At 30.2% G+C, this 18,546-nt stretch overlaps 1 protein-coding gene across 5 annotated transcripts in view; it reads right to left on the reverse strand.

Moving 5' to 3' along the window:
• Positions 1-18,546, reverse strand: part of LOC143076647 (homeobox protein cut-like 1) — an 84,423-nt gene that overhangs the window by 8,176 nt on the left and 57,701 nt on the right. The window contains exons 8-16 of one of the 5 annotated variants that reach the window (XM_076252487.1): positions 17,638-17,686; positions 14,886-15,056; positions 14,248-14,322; positions 12,679-12,785; positions 11,806-11,945; positions 9,867-10,472; positions 8,227-8,342; positions 5,295-6,384; positions 1,126-1,584 (exon numbers count right to left, since the gene is read on the reverse strand). In XM_076252487.1, the coding sequence (XP_076108602.1) occupies positions 1,126-1,584; positions 5,295-6,384; positions 8,227-8,342; positions 9,867-10,472; positions 11,806-11,945; positions 12,679-12,785; positions 14,248-14,322; positions 14,886-15,056; positions 17,638-17,686 (2,813 nt within the window). Of the gene's footprint in view, positions 1-1,125; positions 1,585-5,294; positions 6,385-8,202; positions 8,439-9,866; positions 10,473-11,805; positions 11,946-12,678; positions 12,786-14,247; positions 14,323-14,885; positions 15,057-17,637; positions 17,687-18,546 lie in introns of all 5 variants that reach the window. The other 4 variants (XM_076252486.1, XM_076252485.1, XM_076252483.1 and 1 more) reach the window with 4 other exon arrangements.

Below are 18,546 nucleotides of genomic sequence, written 5' to 3' on the forward strand. Positions count from 1 at the left end.
TTTTCAACATTTTTGCAATCTAACTTAAATACAGTGCAACCTTTCCGAAGCAATTTCTGGTGTTGGAACAAAACATTACAAATTCTTGTAAACATAAAAACTAGCAAAACTAGAAAAATCTTTCGTTTCCAATTGTTGGAATCTAGCGCTTTTCTTAACCATAATTAAAATATAGTGCAACCTGTCCGAAGCAATCTTTGGTGTTGGAACAAAACATTACAAATTCTTGTAAACATAAACTAGCAAAACTAGCAAAATCTTTCGTTTCCAAATGTTGGAATATTAAGTGCTTTTCTTAACCATAATTAAAATACAGTGCAACCTGTCCGAAGCAATCTTTGGTGTTGGAACAAAACAGTACAAATTCTTGTACACATATAAACTAGCAAAATTTACAAAATCTTAAGTCTTAAAGTGATTAGGTTACACAAGCTTCATTGTATAACTAGCTTAAAATAACTACTGTATATGCAGAAATTTTCCCTTATTGTTGAAATTTCTGCATTTTACGCTTTAAGTTTCAGTTGTTTATTTTTTTTTCTATGTCATAACTCAGAAACCTATCACATTTCTTTTTGTATGTGATGTGGATATATTGTGTAAAAATGTCCATATATAAATTTCTCCAATGATTTGAATTTTAATGTGAATTCATTGGAAAATTGGTTTATCATTAGTTTCTGTTGAAAGAAAATTCCCTAATTATTGTATCATCAACATATTGTTCCTTTACTGTACACATTAATATTTGTGTGATACCAATTTTTGTAGATTTCATAGGAATAGATAAACCACAATTTAATAAGTTTATGGTAATACAAAGCATCTAAAGACTAGTATTCAGACTTTGGAAAAACATAGAAATAAAATCTGGATGGAATAACATTTTTCCTCAATTCAGGAAAATTGGTATCCAAAATAATAAAAGAACCCACAGTTTGCAATATAGCTAGTAATCATTCTCAAAATACCTAGCATGTTGTTTTAATTCATTATTTTTTTATCAAAGAATTCCTTGCAAAATATTTGATTATACTATAGTCTTAGAACTTTTTAGAAAATTTAAAATTTTGAATCAGAAATTTATATATGGTCATTTAGTACAATTACAAACTCTAATTATACCTTTGACCTCATTCTGGTAATGTTTAAGTCTGTCTACATTATGAGGGTCACTCAACCATAAATGCATTTTTATAAAGGGTTCTCTCCCTTTTATACTAAGCATGTGCCACGGTTTTGGCTTTGACAATAATTCACTGACTGAGCCTTGTGAAAGCCCAAGAACAGCTTCTCCAAACAATTTTTGACCCAAATTGTGAAACTGCAGCACATCTTTGATTCTTGATGTCAACTCAAGTGTGTCAATCTCTGATGTCATGGCGACCACTTCCAACATGGAGGATGGATATGAAAATGAGGCCCAGTTGTACGGATGATGATTCATAAATTGGTGGGCGGGATGTAGATGTTGGTGATGAAGATGGATATTGTGTTGGTTGAGAGGGCGGTGTTCGGTGGGAGCTTGGTGAATGGTGGAACTGGTTGCAGGAACATGATTGGTTGGCTTGTCACTAGGGGAAACTACCAAGGAGAAAAAAAATGTCTAAGGAAACGTGAAACGGAAAAACAAACAAAAATTAAAACTAAAATTTGGATGCAAGTTTAGTATAAGGCCATTATAACTAGTATAAGTCATTCCAATATGAGCTAGAAGATTATATATGTATACTATATTAGATTTTATAAATTAAAAGCAGCACAGGCATTTTTTAATACATTAGAGTTAAAATTTCAGGGTGTTAAAATTGAAAGTGTTGGGTTTTGGTAAACATTTGATTTCTAAATATGTTATTTTGTAAAGGGTTTTATCCATATTTTAATAAAATCACTATATATACTATTGAAACAAAACAAATTAGCTTTATATTTAACACAAATTTTACAAAATTGTTCAAAGGAAATACATTTTTTTTTTCAAATAGTGGTTAATATCTTCCAAAAATTTTCAGTAGAAAAAGTATTAATATTTTTGTTGACATTGATTTTAAAACTAAGGTTACCAAGGACCAATCTCTTATTAAATATTTGTTTTAAATCTTTTTTATTAACATTTTCTTTTTACAGTAGAACAAGTCAAAATGCCTGTTGTTTATACAGAAACCATATTAACAGGAATAATCTTTGCATAATTATTTTCAATTGCAGATAGCTGCAAATGATGAGTCTGTATCTTCATTGAAATTGTGAAAATTTAATGAATAAGACTTGTCATTCTTATGAAATACAAAAATATTTTCATCAATTCATATAATCTTTAAACTTTGTTATTTAAAGGGAAGATTATTCAGAAAATTTATTTTTAATTAAATTTCTCTATTTTGAAATATAGCAAAGAAAACAGGTTATCTGATTTCAATTTCCTTTTACATTTTCTGAAATTGCAAATTTATTGTCAAAACCGATTCATTCAAGAGACTTTCATTTAAAAGACATTTTTTTATAGTCAGTTCATAATCTGAAAACTTAATATATAACTAGGAAAAAATTTAGAAAATTGATTTTTTTTATGGAATGTACCTTAAATTTCCCTATTTTGTAACCAAGCTAGTGAGCAGCTTCATGGGTCTCAATTTGTCTTTTACATTTTTTGAAATCACATTTCAATTGCTATCTCCTAATACTTTTAGATTAAAATTTGACTGTATAGTTTCTTTTTAGAAACACCTGTTTATTTTTTACAAAATCTGACAATTTTGAAAAAAATCTAAAAGACACATGCTATTTATAAAAATAGCAAGAAAAAGACTTCATTTATTGTTTTAATTTAGACCAAAAACTATCTACTTTAATAAAACTAAGAACAGGGGTTCAATTTATCAAATCTTAGTTCAACTGAAGGACGTTTATAAATACCATTGAAATTTACTATCTTTTAACCTTCTGCAAACATGCATGGATGTTTTAGTACCAATTATTCGAAATATTGAAGTAGTTTCTACAGCTTATAATTGTTGGAAAGATGTGTAATGAGTATATGTGAAAAACCAAGGCAAACTAAAATAAACAGCTGAATAAAAACAAAAAGACTAAGGACAAATGAACTAGCACTATCAGGACAAGCCACAAATCATGTTAGATGCTGGATATATATACAGTATATACAGAATATAGGCGTAACACATGTATGCTTCAAAATTATTTTAAGTCGGATGAAAATAGGGTTATTTGTTAGGTCATTGGAACGAGGGACGGGTCAGGAGGTGAAGTGAGACAAATGAGGAAAATAGAAACTATTACAAATCACATTGATGCACTTTTGTTTTCTTTCGTATTAAGGAATATAGAATTACCACAATTGGCAATGTCCTCAGCCCCCACCCCACCCAATGCCAACCCACTACCCCTCTTACCAAAAGAAAAAGTAAGAACTTTGAAATCAAATCTTAGGTACTTTTTAATTTGAAATTCCTTGAAACTTTAAAATTAGCATGCAGTAAGCTATTTTAGTAAAATGTTCATACATGTAGTTGCATCTGAATTTCATATTACAGTAATATTTCATCTTGGAAGATTGGCAAGGATTTCCCATCCCTTCCCATTCTGTTTGATTTTAAAATCAAGTAAAATATCAGAGGAAAACTAGCCTAGCCACCTTCTCCTCCTTTGCAAGTAGAAACACTCATATCCCTCTTTTAAAAATAACATATGATGGCCTACCCCCTTTTCAAAGACCCCCTCCCCTGTTTATAGTTTGGCAGGTATAGAGAATACCTACCTGAAGCATACATTTGTAGAGAGTTAAAATTAGACTGTAAGATATGTATATATACAGATATAGAAGATGAGTTATTAGTATAAAGTATGATATGATATATATATATATTGGGCAGCCATTTTGTTAATTTGTCAGGTTCAGCCAGATGTTTTAATCAATGGCAATTTTAATGAGTCTGCCATGCATCCATCCTCCATTTTGGTTAAATCCGGGTATATATGTATATATTTGAGATATATATATCAGCTACTATATAACTTGATCGCCATGCATCAATTTTTGCAATTTGCATTAAATTTTTTACGCTGTTTGTAGCTTTAGAAGCCATTCATCATAGAAATGCATTTATTAAACATGTTGTAATAAATTATATGAAATGTGCAAATAAGGTATTGAATAATTAGAAGCAAATAATAAGATCCAGCAAAAGTTGACTATGTGAGACAACTAATGACAAAATCTTACTTATTAATTTGCATTTCATTTGAATAATTTATTTGTACTGTGTCACAGTGTGTCCAACTATATAAGGAATGCAAACTGTAATTTTCATCAAGTTGATAATAATTATATGCAATCACCTTTTCTTTATAAAAATATGATCATTTTTTTGTGAGTTCTTTTGTTAAAGCAAATCAAGTCAGCAACCCCCAAGATGATGTCAGCATGTAAGTGCAACTTGTTTCTTACTTATAACATGTTTAATGGTTTGTGAATCCTTAATCCTTTTTATCACCAATTTCATCTCACATGTCTAAATTGTATTAAATTTCATTAAACAATACTATTCCTTATAAGTAGGACACACAGTAGTCTTCAAAACAAATATAAGTATAATTGATTCATTATTTTTACATGGGGTAACAACATTCGTTGATATAGGTAAACCATGAATCGGCTATCAATGAAACTTGGTATCCATAAAAAAAATGAATCCACTGTATCTTATAAATATTTGTAACCATGGTAATACATTATACATGTTATATATTACGTTTTAAATATAATCAAAAATGACACTTCAATTTATATGCTTCTTCTTCTCTTTTTTACTTTCCGATGCACAAAAAACTTAACTTATCGTTTCTAAAGGCACTTGTTTTCTTGAAATAACTTGTAAATGAAATCATAAATAAGATTTGATTTTCAATATCTATTTAAAAAGTTGTGCATGTCCCCTTTGAGCATCTTCATTTTTTTTTACATGAATCAATTGGAAACCAGTCGAAAATAGAGATGTAAAGCGTATTACACTTTCCAATAATAAAATTTCTTCCTTAAATAGTATGCGCATAACATGCATAATCTAAAGATTTAATTGTCATGAATATGCATGAATTATTTGTAATTTGTGTAAATCAAAAGCAACAATCAATCAATCTGAAGTTTTGTTTGAAGGTCAAAAACGAAAGCTCAAAGAGAACAAGCAGTGTCAAAACTGAATTGTTAAAGTACATCCTAACTGACCACTGTATTTTATATTAATACATGTATGTCTTTCGTTTCTGATTCTTACCTATTTCGTTTGGCTTTGGGATTGAGGCACTTCTCATCAGTTTTTCCGGTGGAATGTGGTACTGTGATGCTACAAGTTTTGGAATTGCTTCTGTATCCTCCAAGAATATCTGCATTCTAATAAAGGGTTCTCTCCCCTTTTGTGTGAGCATGTGCCAAGGTTTTGGCCTAGCAAGCAGATCACTAACGCTCCCCTGAGAGAGCCCCAGAACACTTTCTCCAAACAATCTTTGGCTAATTGAGTACTGACTCAATGTTTCTTTGACCTGTTTGACCAGGTCATCAGTGTTTATGGTGGCGTAGCTATCAAACTGTTCCTGGGTAATAGCCGGCAGAACTGCCCGGAGTGGTTTAGCAGCTGCCATTCCCATATGTGGCCTTGACATTAAGGAATTGGCGATATTCTGCATTCTTTGTAAAGGTGATACACACTCTGGGGCTGAATAAGGGGCAAACTGGTTGTTTTCAAAACTGTTAGGATGGCCATTGACCTTTGGCTGAACAATGAAAAAGGCACTACCAGAAGGATGAGCAGTTTCTGTTGACGGAGATTTGTCCGAACCTCCTGATGTTGGTGTTGTAGGGGCTGAGCTGCCATGCTTACTCAAGTCGATTGGGCCATTGTTGTTGTTTATGGATAAATTTAATGTATCTTCTACTGTACTGTCTGGCGGCTCCATTTTAATTGAATTCCTGTCGGAATTCCTGTCAGGAGAAGATCTTGATCGTCTAATCTCCCCAGGCTCCGTCTGTTCTTGGATGTGAACTTTTCTTGCCATCTGTTGTAGTTCTCTCTGATACATTGAACTTGCTGCCATATTTCCTGCATTTTCTGCCGCTTGGGCTAACTTCATTAATTCTTGCCGATAAATTCTCTCAACCATTTCTCTAGAATCCCTGCCATTACCATTAATGTTATTTCTAAGGCTACTTTCACTGTCCCTGCGACCAGTAGGGCTGAGATTGGAGTCTGATTGGCTGTAAGGTGTACCGGTTGGCGATGCCAGGGGATGATGGTGGCCAGACATCATAGCTAATCGTGACATTTCTTGTTTATAAATACTGCTGACCATTGCATGAGCAACTTGTTGCTGAAAAATGAAAAATATACTTTATATTTACATAAAAGTCAATTTCTCAAGTCTATTTTAAATATTTTTGTATTGGTTTTAGTTGCAGTGTATCTACATTTTTGCATTTGTGCAAGTTTCAGTGATAATTCGGAAGTTATTCTCATTTTAGTATTTCCTTTGCTTCTGGATTTAAGCATCTAGAAATTATATTACATATATTAGTGAAAATCGGCCATATCAGGATGTTTACCCTGTGTTATTTTATGAGTTTATCCACAAGGCCATTCTTGGTCTTGCTTAATGTTAGAATGTTCTCACTACATCATACCACATATCAAAGCAAGGATAATCTATAATTTTTTTAAGGTAGCAATTGTGTATAGAATAATGTCTCACGCCTACTTTTATATCGAGTAAGGTGGTAAAGGGAAATCTTTGTGTGATAAGGATCCAGGTTTGAATTTTTACATATTTTTGTTTTTTGTGTAAAAATGTTTGATGTGCACTATGCACTATCTCAAGAAATTTTGTATCAAATATATTGTTTGGAATTGGTATTAAAATCTTTGATATTTAAATAATGTTATCCTAGTAATTTCAAAGAGGGGATTTTAATGTAATATTACAGATGTACAGATGAAATGAATTTACTAAGGATGTTCGCTATTAAGGATTATAATAACAACACCTTTTCAGATTTAAACAGAAAATACCTAAACCTATAAATAGTAACAGAATGTGATTTCTTATAAAAAACACATTAAAAAAAAGATCAATTTTTATGATAAACATTTAAAAAAAAAAAGAAGATTTCTCAGAAAATGTATAAAATAATGAACAGAACTGAATATAATGTGCAAAGATAGTCAGGAAAGGATAAAATGTAGTTTTTAAAAACAGAATAAACAAGTGAAACTGCGAGCTATACTGCTCATTGATGATACCCCCACCGCATGTGGATAATTTTAAAAGTGTAAAAATATGCAAGTGTTCGGTTAACAGGAAGTTGTCAAGTGATGAATCTGAAAACGCATCACACGTTATAGCAGACTTATATTAACCAGAAACCAAATTTCAGAAATCCTTGTATTGTAGTTCTTGAGAAAAATGTGACAAAAAATATTCATGGGATGGACAGACTGACAGACTGATGGACGGACGGACGGACAGACAGAGGTAAAACAGTATATCCACCTTTTTCAAAGCGGGGGTATAATGATACATAAAATTTCAAATTATAAAAAGACATGTAGGGTCTGTTTGGCAATACAAAAATAATGCACTTCAGATGTTTGTTAGACAAAAGTCATTCTTTTTTCCCATTTGCACAAAATTAATGTACATGATTTATTTTATATACATGATATAAATCAATAATTTTTCAAAAAGTTATTTTTGGCTCTGACATTTCTTTTGAGATTTTCCTGATTTTTCACTTATAATATTAAAAATATTTGCAGTGTATTATGGCTACTATCAAATAAATTTTGAAATTCTATTTTTCAAGAGATTTAATTAATTACTTGAGTTTGATACTATACATGCTATATAAAGAATCTAGTGACATTAAAATATAAAGTTCATGATAAACTTAAATTCTTAAAAAACCTTTTAAAATTCCTTTAAAACTGCAACAATTTTTAAGTGTAATCGGTAATGATAAAAATGTTGAGAAAATCAGTTGGGAAATGAGTAAAGTTATTTTTTATTAATTTTCAAAATTGCATAAAATGATAGTGAATAGAATTGAAAAGAAATGACTTTTATCCACATACTGTACAAAGGAAAATAACCGAGGGGTTACAGAATACTGCTTCGACAAGCGAACATCCTTACGTGTTGATATGCTGAAACTGGTACCTGTTCCATGGCTTTCTTAATCTGCATGGCCTGTTGTGCCTCGTTCAGAATTTGAGCAATTCTTTCTTCAGTATGAGCATCTTCTCTCTGTACACTGGATACCAGTGGCTGGGAACCTGTGAAGAGTACGGGAGGATAGGAGTTATTGGCCCCTGGTATGCTCATTGGAGGATAAGTACTATTCGACCCTGGTATGCTGACTGCCCTGTTTACTGAAAAGTAAAATTGGGCCAAATAATATGGGATCTATTGTCTCCCTTTTAAATCAAAAGTAAATTTAATCAGATTTTGTTAATTTTTAATATTTGTTAGAAAAGTTATAACCAAAAATAATTCTTTCAAAATACAATCTGTTGTCTGATTATTGAAATATTTTCTATTTTCCTTTTAGAATCATAAAAAATTTTTAATTACATTTTCATTTAAAAAATATATGTGAAGCAAGATTACTTAAATGGGTACTTTCGTTTTCAATTCTTTATACAGAATGGATGGACATGAGTTTTTAATATGTCTTTTAAAACAATTTTCAAAGCAGCAGTTGTTAAAATGCAATTAGTTCACATTTGAAAATTAAAAAGAAAAATTTGACATTGAAAAAAATCAAATTTTCAATAAATATAGGAATTGGAAGAATTTATGTTCAAAAAAGTGTTTCATAAAAATTGAATAAAACAAAAAGTGATTCAGGAAAGTTTAAAGAATGGAATTTCTTTTTTTGTGGTCTTATATGATGACCATACAAACATGACCAATCCAAATTTTTAAAAAAATATAATAATTATAAATTCCAGCACAGAAAGGAACCAAACAGCCTCATAAACGATAAATAGAATTGGGTAAGCAAACACAGACCCAGGAATCAGGAGACAAGGTATAAAACCAAAGCCAATATGGCAGCCAGCATACAAAAAGCAATGCATTCTGGGTATATAATATGAATAATAAGAAAATGACATTGATAAAATGCTAAATATATAATATATACATTTTTTGTACATGATATATAAGTAAAATTCATCTGGGATTTTCCATCAAAATTTAAGTTCAAAATTCGACAGAGTTTAATGCTTTTAAATATTGTTTTCAATTTCGAAATATAAAATGTAGCTTTTGATGGAAAGGCCCTGATTCTGACTCTGAATATCTTCATTGCTATATATAAAATGAATTAGACTTCATGATTTTAAACATGTTAAATCATTAAAATGATAAATAAAATTTGTTTTTTTTTAATTGGCAATCACGTTGAAGAAAATTCTTGTGTTTGGAAAATTGAAAAGTTTTCTAAAATCATGTTCATTGAATTCTTAAAGAATGATTACTAAAAGTTAATGAAACTGTGAATTGAAGATTTTTTTTAACCAAAGAAATCTGTCAATTAAAAAATTACATCAAATCCAATATAATAGGCACAACGGTTCCAATTTTAAAGTCAAGCAAACACAAACATTTCATGCAGTTATACAGAACTATAATGAAAATTTTTCTAATATATTTGTCTATCTTGTGTGCTTTAAAAATTGAAACAAATACTGAAAAGATATACCAATATTTAAACCAATGAAATGACAAATTGTCAAAGGTACAAGCATTACAAGTTATATAAAGCATTCTTGATTATGCATATGATGTCTTACCTTTTTTAGGCGATATGGCTTTTAGCGCCACAATATTCCTCTCATCTGTTGCCCAAGCGTACATTTTTCTGTAGGATTCTCTCCCCTTTTCAGTCAGTTTATCCCACGACTTTGGCTTTGATAATAATTCACTAACAGTTCCTTGAGATAATCCTAGGACATGCTTAGCAAAAAGTCTCTGTCCAATATTATGGATACTTAAAAGTTCACGCACAGTTTTTGCAACAAGAACCGTATCTAATCCTTGAGAATTATTTGGGTCAACCTTGATGGCACCAAGGTTCATACCCATAAAGTTTGCCATAAAATGGCTATTGGCAAATTGATAAAACGGTGATGGAAATGGAGGCATATGTAAAGCTTCGTTGGTTGATACACTTGACTGTGTTTCTATTGGTGGTCTAGGTGACGATTTCTCTTCCGACTCCGCTTCAGTTGTGTCTTTACTACTGACGGGTGAGGGAGGGCTTTCTGGTGACTCAGGTCTAATGTCTGGAGATTTTTGCTCCTCTCGATGTTCCCCTTGATATGTAGCTGCTATTTCTTCTCCAAGCATGGTCGCGAAGGCTTCCGTGTTATCGGAAAGGGCCGGAGTTGAGGAATCTCCTGTAAGAAAGGTGCATATGCACATGAAAGAGTTTTCTTTAACTCTAAAACAAGGACGTGTAAAAAAAGCTGCAATTTCCAACAGAGTGTCACAGAACCATGCTACACATATCATTAATATTCTCAAAACATGTACGTATTAAACACTTAAGGGTATACATTTTCTTAAGCCCTTTCATAAGCATAAACACCTTTCTTAAATTCTGGGATCCTGATATAATTTATAACAATGTATATAATAAATAATTTTTCAATTTTTTTTTACAGGGTGGGAACTATTTTTCTAAAATATTATTTGTAGGTTTTTTCACCTACTCAAAATTATATGTTTGGGTGAAACTCTTTTTCAAGGCTCTTACTCGACTTCTTCATAAATATAAAAATAAAGAGATGTGGTATGATTTCCAATGAGACAACTATCTACAAAAGTTCAAATGAAGTGGATGTAAGTAATTAAAGGCATTCAAATGTTTAAAGTTGAGTTAGATAAAAAGAAAGCAGAGAGTAAAATCTTAGTTCCTTGGCCTACCACAGTCATTGTATTGTATTTTAAGATTTACATCCAAAAGGACAAAGTCAATAATTTGCTGAAAATTTTTAAAGTGCCATGAAACATGTTAGTAAAAAAACCATCAAACAAACACTAGTTATTGGAAAGCAGTGATGGCAAATGGACACATAATAAAAGGTCATTCTTAGTCTACTTCATGATATTCAAAGAAGATTCCAATACATTTCTTCAAAATTAATTACTTCAAGAAAGACAACTCTTCTAGTGAAATTGACAACAAGGGGGGTAATTCAACACAAAGCAACAAATAAAGTCACAAAATGATCAAATGAAGAACACATTCAAAAACACTATGAAAAATGATTATTTTCCTAGCATGATATCCTTATTAAAACAACATTTGTTACATGTTATCAATTTCATCAATTGTAGGATTTTTTTCACAAAATACTGATCAATAAGTAACAATACAGCACATTTAAGAATCATTTAAAATTCTGTGTTACTAAAATTGCATTTCAAATTCATATAGATTTACATCAATTTCATTATCCAAACATTGTTCTAAATTAATTTATGAAAGGAATTGATAATTGATAAAGACATGCTTCATGAAAAAGATATGTAATTTAAGAGATATATTCAGGATATAAGAAATCTGAAATATACAAATTTTTTGAAACAGATTAAAAGATGTAAAATTTTTGTCAATTATTTCAGTTCAAGGAAAGGTAATCCAAATTGATAGGTCATAGGTCAGTCTATAAATAACCTGAACAAGAAAGTGAAATGCTACCACTAACTAACCCGATGCCATCTTACCTGATATTTCACTGTTGGAGACTTTCAATGTGGTGTTCTCCGACTGCAATGCTCGGTTCTTCTCTAATAATAGCGTCTCTAATGACTTTGACTTAGCATCCTCGTCTCCACTGCCACCAAACTCCATGGATTTTACAACACTGAAATGTAACAACACATTGTATTAGTAATTGTAATGAGAACTGGCTATAAACCATACAAAATTTTTATCTTTTAGAGGATATTTAGGAAATCGTTTGTGAATTTTTTTCAATGCTTTTTCACTTTATATGCCATATGGCACTTCATGTTTTATCATAGTGCTACCAATCAGCTCTTCAACACTTATGCAAAGTTTTGGATTTTCAAATATTTTGACCTCAAGCATTAATGAACATGATGAAGAGACATTAGATGTTGAAATGAACATCTAGTGCAGTAAATTGGTACTATTCATATTATTCTAGTTGTCAGTTAATGTTGGTCTTTTGATTATCTCTCTCTCTTTATTTTACTTTATTCTTTTTTCAGAGAAAATTTATTGTGGGAGTACTTTTATGAATGTTTATTATTTTTAGTGCTTTTTAGAATATCTTCTAAATCTATATCAACTGCTACCATTGTTTTAAGGAATATCTGAGGCAATATCTCTACTGACTAATCCAATTTAACATTCACAGCCTTTGGATTTTTATAGCTTACTATACAGTATGGTTTAACTCATGGTTGAAGGCCTTATTGTGTCTTTCTCTTGTTTACATGTTTGTTATGTGACCTTTTAGTGGATAGCTGTCTCATAGCCAATCATACCACATCTCTTCCTTGCATTTATGGCAAAGAATTTGAAATGAGACCTCTCAATTTTTAACCTTGAATAGATTTATAAATATATACTTGAGTTCTCTTTTAATTTCTTCATAATCCTGTTGTGTTTTGATTTTTTCTTCCAAATATTTGAAGGCCTGATTTTTCACAGTGAGTTCTTCCTCCAAATGAGCCACCTGTAAAACATTAACACATTTAGATAAAATTAAATAATTAAGATATAAATCTATTCATAGAACACATACTTGAATATAAAAAATAAAGTCTTTTTATCATTTTTAATTTCATTTGCATTCTTGTGTATTTTTTTCTCGCTTTTACTTCACTATAGCAAGAATTGCTTATCTTTTTTTTATCTTCAAAGAAGATTTCAATACATTTCTTCAAAATTAATTACTTCAAGAAAGATAACTCTTCTAGGGAGGGGGGCACTTGACTTGTGTGGTTTGTGCTGCTCAATAATGGTGTTGTCATTACCCTTCTTGATAGATTTTTTTTATCCCCCTTTATTTTCAGGTATCTCCCCCCCCCTTTCTTTCTCTCCATTAAATGTAGACATATAAAAATACCGACAACAGAGGCGTCGACAAAATGAATCATTTTCTGAGTTCAATACATACAAATCAATTTGCTACTGACAAGACCAGAATTAATTGAATGTAAATAAAACGTAATGATAAACTACTAAGGAAGCTCATAATAAAAATTGTATCTGCATTTAATGTAAGTAATCGTGGTATTCTAATATCAAATATTGATTTACAATAGCAGAATCTATTATAATAAAATTTTATGACACCAAGAGTGACAAAACTGCATTTAAAATTAATTCCTGTCAATTTGACGGAATTGTCAAGGGATCATTTGTGGGTTTATTGATACATTGAAATCAATATTCCAATTGCAACATTTTTCAATACTGATCGACCTGTGATTGCAAAAGCTGGTGAAATTTACGCCAGCTGTCAATAATTGATTGAAATTAACATGGTTTCCAAGGCAACCACTTTTAAAGATTGTAACATTTCAGAAATCTATTTCTAACTGAAAATATCGAGACAACAAAAGTATTGTATTTAAGACAAAAAAATCAATACGTTCAGTTCATTGATTAACGATAGCCAATCTGATATCATACAGATAAAGAGGCTCAGGGGAAGGGGGTATATACAAAAGACATTATTATAGTAGGAATTCAGATAGCGAATATTTCATAAAATTCACTCTAATTTTAGACACACAAAACTTTGACCTACTTTTAGTAAACATACTAAGATTAACCAATATTTCCTCTTTTCGGAATATCGGATATCTGAAGACTCAATTTTGAGTGATATATGTTATTTCAATCCTTAGGCTATACAATTCCTTGAATTTTATTGAATTAATCTGATGAAAGAAAAATTGATAATGGAAATTGGAAATATATATGTCAGAGAGACAACAATACAACCAAAGAGGAGATAACAGCCAAAGGGCACCAATGGGTCTACAACATAGGGAGAAAATCACACACCAGTAGGAGGGCTCAGCTGGTTTATTTCCAGGATACCTAATGTGAAACTTTTTGGGATACATGTCTTGGGTACTCTCTTATCAAATTTTTAATCTGAGGGCATTATTTTAATCATTTTATACCTGTGATGCAGTGGTCTCCCTCATTTTATTTAGTGATGCCTGCAATCTCTGCACATCATCTACAAGTTGAGAAATCTGAAATTCACAATAAAACATGTCATCATTACATCTTATACGAAGAAGCAAGATTTAACATTTAAAATGCAATAAGATTTCATACAATGCTAGACCATGCAATAACTGCCAAGTAATAATTGTTACTTTTAAAGTCATAAGTTCAAGTCAAAAGAGTTTTTAGTGGGTTTTATTTTTTAAATATGTGTGATACTAAATTCAATATAAGAAAACTTCTTCAATCATTTACTGTGACGACACTTTCATATCAATCAATTCATTAAAACTTCTATCATACTAATTTATCACTAAAGTATGGTTGCAGTGACCTTATTTTATGCATTTCTTTAATTCCTCTATCACTTCTAAATTCTATATGTTTAATTTATAACATGATTCAACCCTCCTTGTCCTTTCCCTCTCCCAACTCCTGTTAACTCTATTGTGGTTAAGAATTTTCTAGTAATTCCTTTAAAATCGGTTTTAATTCTAAGAATGAATAAAAAATAACCTAAGTTTGTTTGTATTCTTCTTGCCCTCTTATTCATACTTTTAAATGTCAGTAGCAGTGACCTATATCTTACCTCTTTTTCCTTTGCTGCCAATTCAACCTCCAAACCCGATCTCTGTAACATATCTATTGCCTTTTCCATGTCTGCAGATTTCTGTGTAGTGTCTCCCTCTCTATGACTCTGGTTTACTGTTACCAACTGTTGCCTTAACTGTTCTGTTTGTCTTTCTGATCCAGCTGCTCTCTGTTGAAAAGAAACAAAGGCAAAAATGTCATTCAAAGAAGTTCTTCAATGTGTAATGCAAACTACATAATTGTTGCATCAAAATGTGTGACCAATTAAACTAAACAATCGTAGTGAGCTAGCTCTTAACTTCCTTCTAAAGATGAATGAAAAGACAGGAGTCTCTTTCCCACCTTAACAACTGGTTCCAAACAGGATTTAAAAATCATATCCAAAAAGGCATAATTTGATGACACACAGACAGACAGACATACAAAGGTAAACAAAAAGTATTACCTTTAGAATTGCATTACATTGGATATTTAAAAAAAAAAAAAAAAACATTTATCTGTACATTTTATCATTTGAAGGTCTTCAGATTTATGGAATTCTGTCTATAGTTATTTCTTTTTAAGTAAACTTTTGAAAATCAGATCACAAATTATCTAAATGTGCAGGATTCTACTTCATTACGATTCTATTTCCCGTTTATTATGACTAAAAGCATTAATCACCTATAACTAGAGTTTGCTTGCAACAGTGTTATCAATAATATCTATTTACTTTAAAAATTAAAATCAAGGAATTAAGTCTTATGACCCGTCCTCTGTTTTTTTTATAACTTGTTTTTTTCATTTAAAGTTACAGCTACAATGTAGGTATAAACCTACAAGTTTAATATAAAACATTCAATATGTAGCTCATCAAAATTCAATTAAACATTTAATAGGTTATTTTTCCCCTTGTGGAAGTTAATTTTAAAGTCATTATTGATTTCTGTATAACAATATACATTTTCAATATGTTACAATATCAGGATTACAAATATATTGATATAAATATTTTAACCTTCTCAATCAAAAAATATGTATATATCCATTTTATTTCAATCAACCTGTTAATAATGTAGACAACATATGAATACATGTTAAATGTCTGCTATATCAAATTTAGCCTATAAAAAGCAATTCAAGTGTTGCTTCACTTCTAAAAGCATTCAGTCCTTAGAATAAGGATAGGATTATCTTAACTCTCTGCCAACATTATTATTTCCAATTTTGATATTGGTTTTAAATAATTAACAAAACATATCCTCTATCTAAACCTACAACCTACGGCTATCACCAATTCAGTTACTACAGAACCTAAGTTCCCAATTGTCTTTTAAATGTTGCTTTAGATTTTATCTGCAGTTCCATTTACCATTGCATTACAATAAAAGTATGCCATCGTGATACCTTTTGCATGTGCAGTATCTTTAGTTAGGAATACTATATGCAACCTGAGTTTAATTAGCATTTAGATAACAGTGAAGTCAACCATGTAATTTACCTTAAGAAATAAAGCATTGTAAGGCTTAACAAGATCCTTGGTTAGAATATCATAATTATATCCAACTTAACCATGTGGTGAAAATTCTTCCTTAAATTGTCTATATTTCTTTTTTACTTCCATAGATTTCTTGAAAAAGTTTTTCTTCTGATTAATCATGCAATAAGAGTTAATCATAAAAATCACTATTTTACAATGGTCAAAAAATATATTAATCCAGTCGTGTTTCAAAAAGCAATAGTTAAAATATTACAGATCATCTATCGTTTTTCACTTCTGAACTAGACTTTATAGTCATACAATGATCTATTGAATTCCAATTCACTCGTCTTTTATAATCGAAAAATTATAAATATCTTGAGTCTACAAAACAACAAACGACTCATCATCAACTTCATTATTTCAAATAAAATTTCCATTTGGAATCAATACGGAATAATTGCCGACAATAAGTAATCGATCGGCAATCAATAAGTCATTGATTACTTGTCAAACTCCCAGAATCCAGATCAATTTCAATTTGTTTTATGATTGATTAATCGACATCCATTTCCAATCAGCAACTAAAGAAATTCAAGCAATACACAAAAAAATTCAGTTTTCTATGTATTGATTATTTACGTCGGAATTTGTCAATAATTTTAATATATTAAATAACTCAATAATACATGCAACTATGATGTTGTACTTAATTATAGATTGAATAAAAGATTTACAAAATATATTTGGATTTGATAATAAGGAAGGCACAATGTTGTTTTTCTTTATAAACAATAAGGAAATAGATGCATATTAGAGATTCTTGAAATTAATACATGCACTTTTAAACATTGTTTTTTTTTTGTATATATCCATTAAGTGATATTGTTTTTCTATGAATTGTAAATATATTTCATAATAAAACTTTACAATTTTAAATACCTCACAAATACAGTAACCCCAAAAATCTCTCTCTCGATAAATTGATCAGAAAACCACAAAGAAAGAAGGAAAATATACTGTCCTTTTTTTTAAATTTTTTTTTTACTTAAATTCAATTTCTGATTTTGTTTTAATAAATATACATAAATGATATTTAGCACCAAATTCAGCAATATCATGTTATTTCCTGGCAGCAATCATTTATTGGTAAAGGAAGCTGGAGTGGCTAAAGACTGAACCACCAACATTATTCCCCCAGGAGATATGAGTTTTTTGTTGGAAAGTCCATTATTGATGACAGATTCAAAACATTGAAATGATGAAGACTAGAGCATACAAAATAACATACCTCATTAGCACGTTCAAGCTCAGACATCACCATCTCCATTTCATCAGACCTGAAAATAATGAAAATATTGTTATTATTATTGCATTTTTTTTTAATTTCATTTGAAAGAATTTAAGACACACATTACATTAACCAATAAAACACCATCAGTCTATAACAAGGTGTAAGTATGACCGAAAATGTCTTAAATTATTAATTAAGACTAATATAAATGAAAGATTTTAGAATCACTATTTGATTATAAAAAAAAAAAGCAGAATTAAATATTTAATTTTTATTTGTTTAATAATTTCTTTTATGTCAATGTAAACAATTTCTATCTAAAAATATGTAAACAAAAGAAAATTTCAATTTTTAAAAGTTATTTTTCGTTTAAATTCAAATTATATAGCAATGGATTGCAAAACCTTTGGACGTATCTTTTTATTTAGAATTTACAAAGATGTAGTGTACATAGAAACAAAAACAAAATTTTGTAAACTTTTCATGGCATATTAGCCTAGATTGATAAGGTATCGTGGTCAAATTAATCATATTTGAAAAAGATCAATTGAGCAAAAAACATTTTATTTGATGCTATTTTTATTTTTATATGTTTGTCTGACAATATTTAACTCGAGATAAAAATCCTGAATGAATATGTGCGGTAAGAATAGATCATATTTTTATCGTTGAAAAGGACATCGTCAAGGTCGAGTCACTGATCATCCATAGATTTAGGGCATTTCCAAATTTATAACAACTAAGGCTATAAAAACAATATCGAAATTAATGACTTAATCCTTGAGCAATTGAACGAAACATCCTCTGTTTGGTAAAAATAATAGAGCTCTCAAAATCGTCAGACCTCCAGCAGTTGAGTATGACACAGACCGACTAAAAACATCATTCAAATTAATTGCCGGACCT

Source organism: Mytilus galloprovincialis, chromosome 5, assembly GCF_965363235.1.
Source record: "Mytilus galloprovincialis chromosome 5, xbMytGall1.hap1.1, whole genome shotgun sequence".
Lineage (NCBI taxonomy): Eukaryota > Metazoa > Mollusca > Bivalvia > Mytilida > Mytilidae > Mytilus > Mytilus galloprovincialis.